The sequence below is a fragment of the Canis aureus genome, chromosome 20, assembly GCF_053574225.1.
Source record: "Canis aureus isolate CA01 chromosome 20, VMU_Caureus_v.1.0, whole genome shotgun sequence".
NCBI lineage: Eukaryota > Metazoa > Chordata > Mammalia > Carnivora > Canidae > Canis > Canis aureus.
The window spans coordinates 46399436-46414429 of NC_135630.1; the positions used below are offsets into that span (position 1 = coordinate 46399436).

General features: G+C 36.8%; 1 protein-coding gene across 1 annotated transcript in view; it reads left to right on the top strand.

The window, feature by feature from the left end:
• Positions 1-14994, top strand: part of THSD7B (thrombospondin type 1 domain containing 7B) — a 726789-nt gene that overhangs the window by 175875 nt on the left and 535920 nt on the right. Inside the window, exon 3 of the mRNA XM_077861538.1 lies at positions 5642-5887. Coding sequence (XP_077717664.1) covers positions 5642-5887 — 246 coding nt within the window. The remainder of the gene's footprint in view (positions 1-5641; positions 5888-14994) is intronic.

A 14994-nucleotide genomic window follows, 5' to 3' on the forward strand; every position in this document is an offset into this window, starting at 1 on the left:
TGTGAAAATAATTCTGTGAACATGTAGATGGAATGAAGATCCATACATAATTTGTGAGAGTGCCCTGACAGCTTCCTTCCTCCAGTCAGCTTTCTTAAAACTAATAGTCAGATCTATACAATGAAACAAGAGATAGGAGAATTCCTTTCTTGGGAAAAAGGTGGGCATTAGTCAGTCTACCATAATGGACAAGCAATATGGATGGTCAATATGGATAGGATGACTGAATAGCCATTTAAGTGTAAGAAGAATATAAAACTTAGTGGTAAGCTCAAAAAACAAATGTACTTTTCTAATATTAAAAAAAACAAACATCTGATACTGCCTTTTTGAACATGTAAGAAAGGAAACATCTCACAATACCTAATACATTCGCTATGTGAATATTTATGGCTCAACTCAGGACAGATATACTAAAGAAAATACTTCACATATGTAGTACAAAGACATATAAAAAGAGGTTCAATAAATAATCCTGTGGATTTGCAAGAAAGTAAACACAACCAAAATGTGCACTAATTGGAAAATGAATAAATGAATTTCTATCTACTCATATTGGAATATTACTAATGAAAATGAAAGCACACTATCTGTATTTATCAACATGGGTAGAGCTAGAAGTCATAATATTAAGTGAGGAAAATAATTTCCAAAAGTAATACATTTAATAAAACATTTAAGTAAAACTTTTAAAAACATGCAAGACAATGAATGCTATAGATATTTATGAACATATACATATTTAGTTGAAGTATAAAGGCATTGTAGAGAATAACAAAAATAGATGTCAAGATGGTGGCTATGTCTGGAGAAGGAATTACAAGGAACACAGGGAAGTTTACCTGAATTTGTTTTTTTAATAAATTTTATTTATTTTACAAAATAAAATATTTTTATTTAATGAAATCTGACATAAACGTTAACTATGCTAGTAAAGTCTAGGAGTATGCATTCTATTACTTAACTTTTCTGAATGTTTGAGATATTTAACATTTTTAAAAATAGTAACTGAAGTGTTGATGAAGAGAAGATAGTTTTCTGTTGAATTTTGTCTTGTAAGAGTTTCTGTCTTATTTTCTAAATAAAGAGATTTTCCTACATTTTCAGAGGAAGTAAGAATTACTAGAGTAATTTTTAGTTTCAGTGATTTCCTTTACAGTGAATACTTGTGAAGTAATTTACAAATGACAACGTGTTCTGTAAATGTCAAGCAGTTATAATTACCATAGCATCTTTTTTTAAGACAAATCCACAGTATATGTCTGTTTTAAGAAGAGACACCACCTTCTATAAAAGGATTGATTTCCATTTCTGTAAGTAGATGATAATATTTGTAATGGGCTTTGGTTTATAAGGTTATTCTATTTATACTAAAAGTTACTACAACTATGATGGGTAGGGGTGAGTAAATCACATTTTATTATCTTTTTTTTTTTTTTTCCTGCAGATAATGAAATTAAGTAGCCAAGAAACTAAGGTCATGCTAATGTATTGTGATGCAAAATTCAATGCCCAGGTATTTCTTATTCACCACTTAGTGCTTATCTATATAATCTCACTGATCAAAGTAGACCAGGGCCTTCTGTGGTACCTTTTATGAAATTTTTTTTTTTACACCAAGAAAGCACGTTTGTAAAAAATAGCATTAAAAATAAGTGAGTATGTTTTCAATGGAACATATGCATTTCCTAATTCCAAAAATTAGGAGCCTTTTTCAAAAATGTGAAAGTCCCTGATCAATCCCTGCAACTCCTTGCAAGTCTTATCCATTCTCCTGAGGCAGTAGGAAAGTCATTTTGGGGAAGATGAGCAACAGAGAGTGAAAGCTGGTAAATGGGAAGAACAAAACCACCACTTCAGTTATAGATAGAGAACTACATAGTGTGGGACCTTCTATGTAAAAGGGAGAGGAAAGTCTGTCTTGGAAATTGAGCTTTTTTTTTTTTTTTTTTCTAAAAACACATAAATTGAAAAACTCCATTAAGTTTTGTATTACTGTGTGAGGTAGAGCTGCCTTAACAAAGTATCACTGACTGGGTGGCTGAAACAGTGGGAATTAATTTTCTCACTGTTCTGGAGTCTGGAAAATCTAAGATCAGGTGTCAGTGATCTGATGCCTCTCTGCTTGGCTTGTAGACAGTATCTTCTTTCTCTGTCTTCACAGTCTTCCTTCTGTATGTGCCCGTGTTCTAATCTCTTCTTGGAAGCAGACCATTCATACCATTCATTCAGTGGGATTAGAGCCCACGCTGGTGAGCTCATTTTAACTTCATTATTTCTCTAAAGACCTTCAAATAGACACATATTCTGAGGTACTGACAGTTGGCACTTCAATGTATGAATTTGGAAGCTGATAACAATTCCTGAAAGGTGAGAAACCTAGATACTTCTTGATCAACAGGTTTCTGCTGTGTGATACACTAAAAGAGGTCTTTTCCCCCTACCCCCAGCATGCACAGAGATAGTATATTCTGACATAGGTGGGACATTTTTTTTTTTTTTTTTTTTTTTTTAGGTGGGACATTTTCAAGAGACGTTCCTCCTACTGTGTCTTAATACTGATGAAGTTTTGGAATATAGGTGAAGTTTGGTGGGGTGAGGTCCAGAGCTGATGACCAAGAAAGAATTCTTGAGGCATCTTTGGTGCAATATGGTGGTTTTATTAAAGCATGGGGACAGAACTTGTGGGCAGGAAGAGTTGCTGCCCCAGGCCTGTGAGGGGTGACTAATTATATACCTGGGAGTTGGGAGGGGTTAGGTTGAGGATAGCATACTCTCTAAGGAATTTTGGAAACAGAGTTTCCGGGACCTTGAGGGGCCTAGCTATTATTGGAAAAAGGTCACTTAGGGGATCCTTGGGTGGCTCAGTGGTTTAGCACCTGGCTTTGGTCCAGGGCGTGATCCTGGAGTCCTGGGATCAAGTCATACATTGGGCTCCCTGTGTGGAGCCTACTTCACCCTCTGCCTGTGTCTCTGCCTCTCTCTCTCTGTGTGTCTCTCATGAATAAATAAATAAAACCTTAAGAAAAAAAAAAGAAAGAAAAGATCACTTATTACCGTTTAATAAAACCTGAGCCATGAGACCCTTCAGATATATATTGGTGGGCCATGTGCTTGGGGGATGATTGCCAACACAGATCTTGGGGATTTAGTGATAAAGGAAATTTCTAAAGGATTTTTTATATGTTAAAGTAGATTTACAGGATCCTGGGGGTCAGGCTAAGATTGCCTTTTGCCCTTAGCAAAGTATTAACATTGAGGGAGTTGAGTCCACAGAGGAATGTCCCTCTCCCTGTTTCAAGGACTCGTCAATGTGCAGCCCCAGGCTTGTGCTTTGTCCTCAGCTAGTCCTCTGTTCCCCCATCAATCCAAATCTCCCAAAATGTTACATTGGAGGGAATAATGGTAATGAGGTATACATTGCCTTTTTCATTTTGAAGGGAATAATCTGATTTGAATAGACTTAAAAGTATATATGTGTATATATGTATATATTAAGTATATATGTGTCTATATTAAGTATATATGTGTGTATGTATTTATATATATGTACACACACATATGTGATACGGGAGAGCTTGGTTCTTGTCTCACAGAGTCAAAGAATGTATCTTGTGGACACAGGAGAGTGAGTAAAGGCATGCAAGTTTATTAAGCAAAGAGAAAGCTCTCAGGAGTGAGAGGGGTCCAGACAAGGTTGCCACTGAGGGCTTTTAGGGTTGGTCTTTTATTGAAAGCCAACCAGGGAACCTAAATCTTTTGACATATCTATTGATATCATCATTGAGTAAGGACTAGTGATAACATCTTTAATGGCTAACTTCCTTTTTAGGCTCCTTTTTTGGTAATTCTTTGTTGGTCACAAGTAGCTGTTATAACAAGACCCCATCTCTGGCATCTGGGACAGGATGATCTGATTTATTTATCTCTGGTTTCCTCTCATCTCCACATTTTTGGATTTTTGTGAGCCTGCTTCCCTGGTCCCCTACCTAGCCCTGCCTAGCCCCATTTGTCCTTAACTCACATAAACACATGAACTCTCTGTGGCTTGATGAGGGATATCAATATGGAAACCTCACTATAATTTACTTGAATTTCAACATGTTTTATTTTCCCATGGGCATCACCTTCTGTAATCCATTTCTCTGGTGGTGGCTCCCTTATCAACATATTTTTGTATATAAGAAACATGGAATCGTTTTTACTACTTCTCTCTTTTTAAACACATGCAGAGGAACCATTATTGAATCCTGACTATATAGTTCATTACTCCACCAGTTTTCACAGGCCCACTTTTGGAAGTCAATGTTTGAAAATGTATTGACTTATATTCCTATCAAAATCATCCCTTTCTTCCCCAAGGTAATGGATGCTTTTGATAGAATGAGGAAATGGCTAACAAAAAGTGGGGGGAAAAAAGGGGTCAATTAATATGTGAAATATATCTTCCTATAGGAAGCACTTTGAGCATTGTGCTTTATAAATTGACAGATATTTGGCAGCTGACAAATTGGCTTTTATTTACCCCCTTTTGGTGTATTTATCAATGTTTAACTCCCAGTCCAGTAGGGGTGGGCACCTTGTTTTACAGAATTTGTTGATTTCTGTAGTGTAAATACTCCCACCATAGCCAATTTTAAGTTACTTGCAGGAAATTAGCTAGCATGCAAAATTCCTGAAAATTTAATAGTTCTTGTGAAACAATAGTACATCTAGCACTGGCATACCCTTGGTTTCCATCCTCACGAAGTTTTACATCAAGGCTTCAAATATGCTGTTTCAGTGACCTAAAATAATCTTTCTGTACTCCAGAAGTTCCTATTAATCTTTCAAAGAAATGCAGCTCTAATGCTTAGAACCTGCTCCTCAGCTCCTCTCATCCCCCAGGCCTTCCTAGGGGGTCCATCACCGACTCATCAACTGTTTTCCTCATCATTATAAATGCTTTTGTGTTGGATTCATCCCAGTATCCCATTATCCTTTTTATTTATTTATTTGTTTCCCAATTAGATTGTTAGCATTTGATAGCACTTTAATTGTGCAAATGAAGAACTTAATGATCAGAGCCTAGCAGTGTGGGGGAAACATGTTATCACATTTGTTTATTTTTTTTCATAGCTCAATATGTAAAAGAATATCTAGATTAATATTCTACAGTTTACTTGTACTGTTGTTTGACCTTTGACAAATGACTTAGCCTTCCTGAGCCTGTTTTCTACAGATGGAGGTAATAATACATAATCTCATGAGACTGATGTGAGAAAGTACCTGTGAGATGCAGCACAGTGTGACACCTGGGGACCAGTCAACAAATGGCGACTGTATGTTATATTGTAGGTGAAAGCATAGTAGGAGAGCCTCCATTATTTTTGGTAATGCTTCAGACAAAGTTCAGGGTGGACTCTTCTTACATATATGTTCTGCTAGAGTGAAGTAACTTCACAGTTTCAGGTAAAATAGAGCATACTTTCTTAAAATGGATGTTCTTTCTTATTTTATCATGATGCCTCTAACATTTTTAACCATATTTGAAAGCTTATATCAAATGTCAGAGTTTTTTTTTTTCCATAACAGGTGCTTCATAATGTTGCTTGCATCTGTTTAATCTATGCTCTACTGTTTTTTGCTTCTGTTCCTTCAGCCTTTGCATGCAAGACTCCTTCCCTTTGACTGTCCAGTCCTGCATCATGCCGAAAGACTGTGAAACTACGGAATGGTCCTCCTGGAGCCCTTGCTCTAAAACGTGTCGTTCAGAAAGTCTCTCACCAGGATTTAGGAGCAGGAGCCGGAAAGTGAAGCATGTTGCTATTGGCGGTGGAAAGGAATGCCCTGAACTTCTTGAGAAAGAGGCCTGTATTGTTGAAGAACTCTTGCAACCATGTCACAGGTATTATACATTCTTTGCATGAGTATCGAGTGTTCCATATAACCTCATTTTATGTAGTGTAGGGATGGTAACAACAGTAACTGTGACTCATAATTGTTGAGTCTTTACTCAGTTTTGAGATCCACACAAAGCAGTACAGCACGGTGGAAGAGCATGGGCTTCTGATTCCTTGGGCTGGAATCCTATTTCTGTGACTTTCTAAATTTGTGAATTTTGGCAAGTAACTTAAATCTAGTGCCTTAGCTTATGCATCTGCTAGCAGTATTTACTTCCTCTAACACCTGGCATATAATGAATGCTCAATAACCATTTGTTATCATTACCTGACATGTAACACCTAAATTTTATGACAACCTAAGAAACTAGAAGACAGCCTAGAGACTAGACATATTTTTACCAAAGATGAATTTCATAACATCTTCATTTTGCAAATGAGGCTGTTGATGCTTAGCGAGATTAAATAATTTTTGAGATTACATAGCTAGTGGGTGGCAACACCCTAATTCTAATGCAATTCTGTCTGTAAAGGTTATTGTCACCCTGCACATTGTTTCTAGTACAGAGTCCTGGGGGAGCCAAAGAATGTTGGGAAAAGGCTTGACCTGGATTAGTAAAATTAGTAACTATATTTTAATATTTTTATATTAGTTATATTTTGCCTGTCTGTATGTATCGTCCTTGGTGAAGACCTCCAATGTATTTTTCTCTAGGTTGTTGACTCACTGGTAGTCCAAGTATGATAATGACAGAAGTCATTTGGAGCTGACTATTCAGAAGTCTTTTAGGGATACATTTGCTGCTGCTGGACAGCTGCCCTGAACTCTGTCTTTTAAATCTGTAGCTATTTTAGATAGATCTTTTCTATAGTTTCTTAGGGTGTATAAGGTTCAAGAATCAATGAAAAGTAAAATGAGGCAAAAAACAGCTTCTTACAAAAATTAATGACACAATTAATCAAAATCAACAGGCATTATTGATGGGCTTACTATTCTTTATGCTTGAGATGATGTGTATATAGGATGAGGCAGGGATGGATGAATCAAGGGGCAAGTTCCTGTTGTCAGATTCTTAGCCACTCACTTCCTCCACTTCATCATTGATTTCAGTGTAGATTCAACTCCTTACTTACTGCTTGTTCATTTTTTACCAAGATGACCCCTTAGATTCGTATCAGTCTGTACCTCAAAAACAGAAGAGGTAGATGTAGTTGATGATTCTTTAAAGATTAACTTATTGTCACACAGAATCTTTCCTAGTTGTGTTGAATATGTGTCAATTCTTTCAAAACGCTGATACTGAGGAAAAGAATGTGTTTGGAAATTACATAAAGCCTGAGATCTTTGTTCCTTTTGATTTTGGACACACTTGGATTAAAATTGCATCACCATCATATATTAATTGTGCGTTTTGGGGCAAGCTATACAATCTCTCCAAGGCATTTTCCTTTTCAATAAAATGAGTCCAATTATACTGCCTAAATTGAGGGTTGAATACATATAGACCAGGCACATGAAATGTCAGTCCCAGTGCTCAGCACATAGAGGGCATTACAAAGAAGGGAATCAATCCTTTTGTTGCTATTTGCAGGTGTGTTCATTTCCTCCAGAAAGAAAATCTCTCCTTTCCTTAGATGGTATATTGTGGTGATTTATTGGGGTAGGGAAAATTATTTTTTCTGAGTAATGTGAAATATTTTTTTCTATGGAGGCATAATTCAGAAGGGCTCCCAATGTTAGGCTTCCAGGAATGGAATCTGGGTTTAATGATAAACTTGATCTTGATTCCTTTTTCCTTCATTCCTTTCATGGAAGGATAGCGACCTCTTCTAGATGTTGATTTATAGACATCTGTCCATTTTTTTCTTCTCTTTTCTTTGTTAAAAATTATTACAATTCTCTTGGGAGTCAGAGCAGTTCGTCTCTGATTACTAGAAAGTTGAATTGCATTTACATTTGTTAAATAATGACTACCTTTTATTGAGTACATACTGTTGGCCAATAACTATGTCAGAGATTTAACAAAGATTATTTAGAAGAACAGTAAGCTTATCATCAAAATGGGACACTTTTGTGGGTAAAAGTGATGCAAATTGGTATTGTTCAGAATCAAAACTGAAGTCTATTTGGCTTCAAAGTCAATATTCTTTCCATGACTTTCATGATAGCTGTAAGGAAGACACATCCCCGGGTAAGGGCATATATACACATATTTATGTGTTTATGGGTATCGTTTCTTTCCAACAAAATGATGTGGAATGGTAATGATTCAAGATGTACCAAAGATGAATTTCTTTATTGATCTTCATTTGATTGAACTTTAACATCTGAAAATAGGTCTGACAAATTTCATTGACAATGAACCTGGCCCTCTAGTTCTGCTGTTTGGAAATGTTACTGAATTTGACATTTTTTTTTTCAAACCTTCTCAAATAGTAAATTTGTAGGAAATAGGAGTCCTTGAGAACTCACTGAATACCAACCAATGTTTCCTAGGGAGAATGATGTGTTAGCAACTGATTCCAGGAGAATGCATAAATAACAACAGAATTAACATTGGCTGACATTCTTATTTGTCTGAAATCTGAGCTGTGGCCTCTACCACAGGAAAGCATAAAGGCTGTGTACTAACTTTTGTTTCTAGTGTGACATTGGTGATTAAAATTCATTGTGAACAGGGGAAATGGAAACAAAAATCTATTAGGGAATAAAAAATGCCCATTTCTCCTTTCCCAGAATTCATGAGCAATTCATATACATCAAGCAATCTAATTTACCATATTTCTCCCCAGTAGGGAAATGTTCAGTGGCTTCTCATAGTGTTTTTTAAAACTCTCTCAGAATGCAATTTGGCTTTTACCCATTCACCATCTGTGCTATAAGAGATGTGTTCATCCATTCAATAAATGTACATTGACCTCTTGCTATGTGCCGAACACTATGTTTAATGTTTGTGATACCTCAGAGAACAAAATAGTCAAAATCCTTCCCCTACTCATTGGGTTTAAATTTTAGTGAAGGTATACCAAATAAATATAATAAATAAGCTATACACTGTGTGCATGAGCTGTGGGGAAAAAAAAACATTATAGCAGGATTGCTGGGATGCTGTGATGTGGGGTCAGCTCAGGTTACACAATTAAACAGGGTCATTACAGAAGTCTCATTTGCACAAGCAGAATATGATAGGGGACCTTGAAAAAGTAAGGAAATCAACCTTTTAGATAACTCGAGGGAAAATATTCCAGGAAGAGGGAAGAGCTAGAGAAGTACCCTTGGTTCTACATATTAATATTGCTCAAAAAGTTCTTCAGTTGCCTAACTTTGGGGCTACTCTTCTCACCAGCTGGACTCTGCTGGTCAGCATTTTAGTGGTAAATACCATGAGTGTCAGTCCCTAAGGTGTGATCCCATTAAAGGCATGGTGACCAAGAGGAGCCCGTTTTAAGAAGTGCTCCCTGAGACCAGAATTTAAGTAAACTTGAAAGGACACAGAAGCTAGTCTATGTTATGCCACCATGGAAATTACAGAACTATAAAGAAGTTAGCATAGTAAAGCCTTAAGTTTGTTTCCAGAGTATGTTTTTAACTAAGACATGTATAGACTCCAAGAAGCCTCTTCATTCTGCTTTCCACAACCTACTTCTAAGTTCGTGTCCCCTTCCAACATAACAAGTACTCACATTGCATCGTATGAGGGTGGGCATAGAAATGAGAGAGACAAGATGAATCTGCTTGTCACTTGTCACCTTTTCTCTTGTGTGTTTATCTCCTGTCATTAGGCATTGTGACCTTAGGCATTATGTTAATGTCTACCTCAAAACATTGAAAGATATGTGTTTTAAGCTACCTTGGTTCTTGTGTCTTTTCTTATGTCCTGATTATTAGATCCTACATCTCAACTCAGAGGATAGTGAAAAGCATTCTAAGACCATAAATAAGGTGGCCCTGTTTACTATAGTATAAGGAAAGCATTTTAAATGCTTAATGTCAGATAATTGAGGCATGGCCTGATGCTGGAACAGCTGTGACTCCAGATCTTGTGTATTTGTGTAGAGAGTGAAGACACTGTAACACACACAAATATTGAAAAATATCAACATCTTTCTTGGAAGTGACACCTCAGGTGACCCACCAGCAGCTTCCACCACTTCTGCAGGAGATAGCAATTTTCACACAAAAATTGTTAAGAGGCTGTTCTGCCTCTTAAATGATCATTTGGAATTTGAAATGGATTATAAGATACTATAAGGCACTGTTAAAAGGTGACAGTGACCAATGTAGATTAAAACTGCTTAGATCTTGAGGCAGGGGCTGAGTGGTTAATACTATTACATATACTGTGTGAAAAAAAAAAAACTACACAGAAAAGCCCATTTGTAACACATTGTTTCAATACCTGGGTCTGGCACTGAATAGATGGGCTCTCACAATCCATCCCTCCTTATCTCTGGTATGTATGAATTTACCTTATTATGGTCTATCTGTGCAGACTCATAGAGAGAGAAGTGTCTGGGCCTCCTGCAGCCTACTTTGATTTGTTTCTGTAACAACTCCCTGTGGCCAGCCTGTTTGTTCCTAACATCTCTTTAAGGCATTGAACCCAATTTTAGATTTTTCTAGATAAAATTCTTTTTCTTTGAGAAAGCTCTGGGGATTCATTTATATATCTTTATAGATGATATTGAAGCCAGGGATAGAGCTAAGGAAAAGGATGGTAGTCAAAACTTGACTTGGTTATTGGCCTCCTTTGCCCACTGGAACTGTGTAAGTGCTGAAATAGGGTTTGTGTGTTGTGAAGAGGTGTTGGTCCGACACCTTCACCCTGTCACTGTGCTAATGGCTGGGGAATTCAGGAAATGGAAAACTTTCAGTTTCTGTTCACTTAGTGCAGACTTCTTAAGAATCTTGTAAAAAGATCTTCTTTGACTTATGTTGAAGTTACCCCTCGATACACCTATGGAAGTCGAAAAGATGTGAGTCGAAAATGCATTTATTCTATCTTAACCTACCAAGCATCATAGTTTAGCCTAGCCTACCTTAAATGTGCATAGAATGCTTAAATCAGCTTAAAGTTGGGCAAAATAATCTAACACAAAGCCTCTTTTATAATAATATTGCTTATCTCATGTAATTTTTTGACTACTGAAAGTGAAAAACAGAATGGTTTTAAGTGTATCTGTAATTTACCCTTGTGATCACATGGCTGACTGAGAACTGTGGCTTACTGCCATTGCCCAGCACCATGCGAGTATCAGACTACACATTGCTAGGTGGAAAAAGATCAAATTTGAAAGTATGGTTTCTACTGAATGTGTCTCACTTTCATGCCATCACAAATCAGAAATATGTAAGTTGAGCTCTTGTAAGTCAGAGACTCTCTGTAATATTACTCTTTAAAAACTAGAGGATCCAAAACAAGATAACCATATTCTTTAAGAGTATTTAATAGTTGGTAATGTTCTTACAAATCATCCCATACATAGAGATGTGGCTTTTTTTGTTTATTTTTTCCTCTAATTAAGAATGGGTAACACTTATAAAAATGCCTGGCTCATTGTAAATGCTCAGAAAACAGTGAGTGAGTGAGTGAGTGAATGAATGAATGAATGAATGAATGAATGTTCTTAGGTAGGGCAATTCCAGAATAACATCATGCACAGGATATTTTCTTCCATGATCATACTTATTATATAACATGTGTGAAGGATTCAAAGTCATTTCTTATTAAGAGCAGCTGAAATTGGCATCGTCAAAGAGATTAAATAAGAACATCTACCCAGAACAGGGAGGGACACATGAAGCTTGATTTGACATGGTCCCCAATGGCTGTCTTGCTTCTGCTAACAGCGTGTCTGGTTTTCCAGATAAGAAGTTTCTATTTTCATTAGGTTGTAAGTACAGCTTCAGAAAGAGTGAGGAATGAGATCACAGTCTGAATTTGCAAAAGTTTGCCTTCCAGAACAGAATGGCATGCATATCACCTATCACATCTTCTGTATCTTCTCCCATTGATCATCCACTACAGCACTAACACCCTGTACATGATAGGAACTCCATGCAATTTTAAAAATATTTTAATTGATTCATTAAGGATGTTTTAAAAAATGTTTTAATTAAGCTGCTTTTCAGCAGCACTTGAGGAGTAAAGGAGTCATCACCTGGAGCCCTCAGGAGACTCTGCTTTAGATGAGAAACAATAGTTTCAAATAATCTATAAATTGTTTCAACAGAAGAAGACTGATGTCTTTTTATTGAGTCTGTCTTTTACTGGTGTATATTGTTTCATGAGTCCCCATTGTGTCACTTTAAGTCCTCTTGGATAGAAGATTTGTTCCCGTGTTAGTGTAAGAAAGTTAACGTACTGCTAAGTGCTGTGCATAGCGATAGGAGTCTATTAATAATACATATGTGGAGTTTAGCTAGCGAAGCCATCTGCTGAAGGGCAAAGAGCTTTGCACTTTAGAGTAGCTTTCCATAATCAATAGTCCCACTCTATTCAATAAAAAATTACTAGAGCATAAAATATATAAAGCTTGATCCATTCCCTTTATTTTGGTCGTCTGTTCAGCAAAAAAATGACAAGTTAATTCTTTTCTAAATGCATTTACAACTTTAAAAGGACAACAGACATTGTCATAAATTAGTCATGCTGCAGTACCCTGATTGTTAATATACACACATTTAATTTGAATACCTTGCACTAGGGTTTCAATTCTAAGAGTGTTTGCACATCTATATATGCTTAGTCAAAACATGACCATTAACTAATGCAATTATTCTTTCAATCTGTCATCATTGAATCACTTAAGATTTTATTCCACGTTGCTTTGCTTTAAACCCAAGCCTTTAGAAGGAGAAAAGAAATCCACACTTTGTAAGCAATTCTAAGCCTTGTGAAAGTGATAAAGCATATATTCTAAAGGGCAGAGGTTCCTAGAAAACTCTGATGGGCCTGCCATCCTGTTGCCATTAGAATCACTTTATGGCATATTAGTAGGATGGAGGTCTTTCAAAAACAGTCACCAAATGTGCCTACTTTTCTAATTTTGGCTTTGCTAATTTAGGATGTCTCTACTCGTTGCTTCACAGCAATGAATCCATTCCTTACTCCTTCTGCCTTTCCCCTTTGCATTTGAAGAGTAGCTTGATTACAGGATTCCTTGAATTAACACCACTGTCTGGAAGACAAGCTGGTTATCTCAGCAATTGAATTTGGGGGCCTTGATTCACTTTTCCTACCCCAGAATTTCTCTTCTGTATCTATTAATGGGAATATGTATTTCTATCTTTAGGATTTTCTTTCTTTTATTTAATCTTGATTTCTTCTTTAAGCTGCATACACCTCCTTCGAATGATAACATATTTAATATTAGCTTTTTTATAACTTATTTATTCCACTATAGTTAACATTACAGTTAGTTTCAGGTGCACAATATAGTGATTCAGCAATTCCATACATCACCTGGTGCTCATCACAAGTACACACCCAACTTTTAGTATGTATCATGTGGATACATTTGTTGACCATTTCCTAAGAGGAGACGTACATTATAGGGAACACATGAGGAGACCGGACCCTAAGTTTCAGGCATGAGTTTCAGGCAGATTTAGAAAGCAAATTCTAGAAGGTTAATGAAGAAAAACTGAAGTTTAGAGTTACAATCCATGATTGCCCTGATAATTGGGTTATTGTCCCCTTTTCTGGCCTGCCTCATTTAAGAATTCAATGCCAAAAAATTGTGGTGCTAATGCTTGGGAAAAACAATTTGGAATCATTCTTCATTTCTCCCTTTCTCTCTCATCCATATCAAATCCATTAGAAGCTGTCTCTGCCTCCCAGTATATCCTAAGCTGGTCACTTCTCACCACATTCGCTATGATCAGCCCAGTTAAAGCCACTATTGTCCCTCCTAAATGACCAAAGACCTTCAAATTTGTCTTCCTTCTTTACATCCCTCATTGCCTTTTCTTCACTCAGTAGCCAGGATGATCCTTTAAAAATTTAAATCACATCATATTACTGTCTTTCTCAAAACTTTGCAGTGATTTCCCAGCACATTTGGAGTGACACTCATACTCCTAACTCTGGCCTACAGAGGTGTTTATAGCCTGGCTCCTGACCATTCCTCATTTCCTTTCCCTCTTATCCTGACCTACCTGGCCCAGCCACACTGATGTCCTAGAAAGTGCATGCACTCTTCCTCCCTGGGAACTTCAGGTATGCCCTCCTCTCTGCCTAGAATGGTCCTGCCCACTTATTCACTGTGCTCATTCCCTCATGTTCTTCAGGATTCTGAAGACTTCCCTGGTCATGGCACTGAAATAGCTCTCCTGGTCCATCTCTTTCTTCTCTGCAGTGTCTGCTGCCATGTTATGTGTGAGGCACTTCTGTCTCTCTTCCCCACTAGAAGGCAATCTTCTCAAGGTCAGGAGCTTTGTCTTGCTCACTGCTTTGCATTTCTGTTGTCTGAAATCTTTCCTGGCACATAGCTGGAGCTCAGGATTTACTTAATGAAAGAAAGGATGAGTGAATGTGTGGTTGCATACGTGACTCACTTACTAGTTGGGCAGGCTATTTTTCCTAGGGAGTCTTGTTTTTTAGCTCTTCCCCTGCTTTCAGTCTCTCTTACGTATCTGTATGTTAAATAAAATGCCCTTGCATGAGTTATTTTCCCTGTGCATTCAGTATTGAGTTATCAGCATTTCCCTTCTCCGAGGTTGGGGGTCCCAGAGTGGCTGGCAGTTTGCTCTTTCACTAATAGTGGGAATATGGGAGTTTTCACATGAATGGATCATAACAAGTTTACCTAAGATTCAGAATCACCACGGAACAGTGTGAAGAATTTGATTTCAAGCCTTTTTAAAAAGTTGTCTTCTGTAATTTTTAGTGGGAATTTTAATTTTTATAGTTAGAGACTGTTTTATTTGGCTTATATATTATTTCTTTTTTTAATTCACAGTTATATCCTGAAAGTACTAAAGTTTAACCCAATGTGACCACAGTGCTCTAATTATAAGTGGGCTGTAAAATATTCTCAAAATGCATTTTTCATTTGAGACAAAGAAATAAAATAAAAAATATTTTTTATAAAATAAAAAAATAAAATT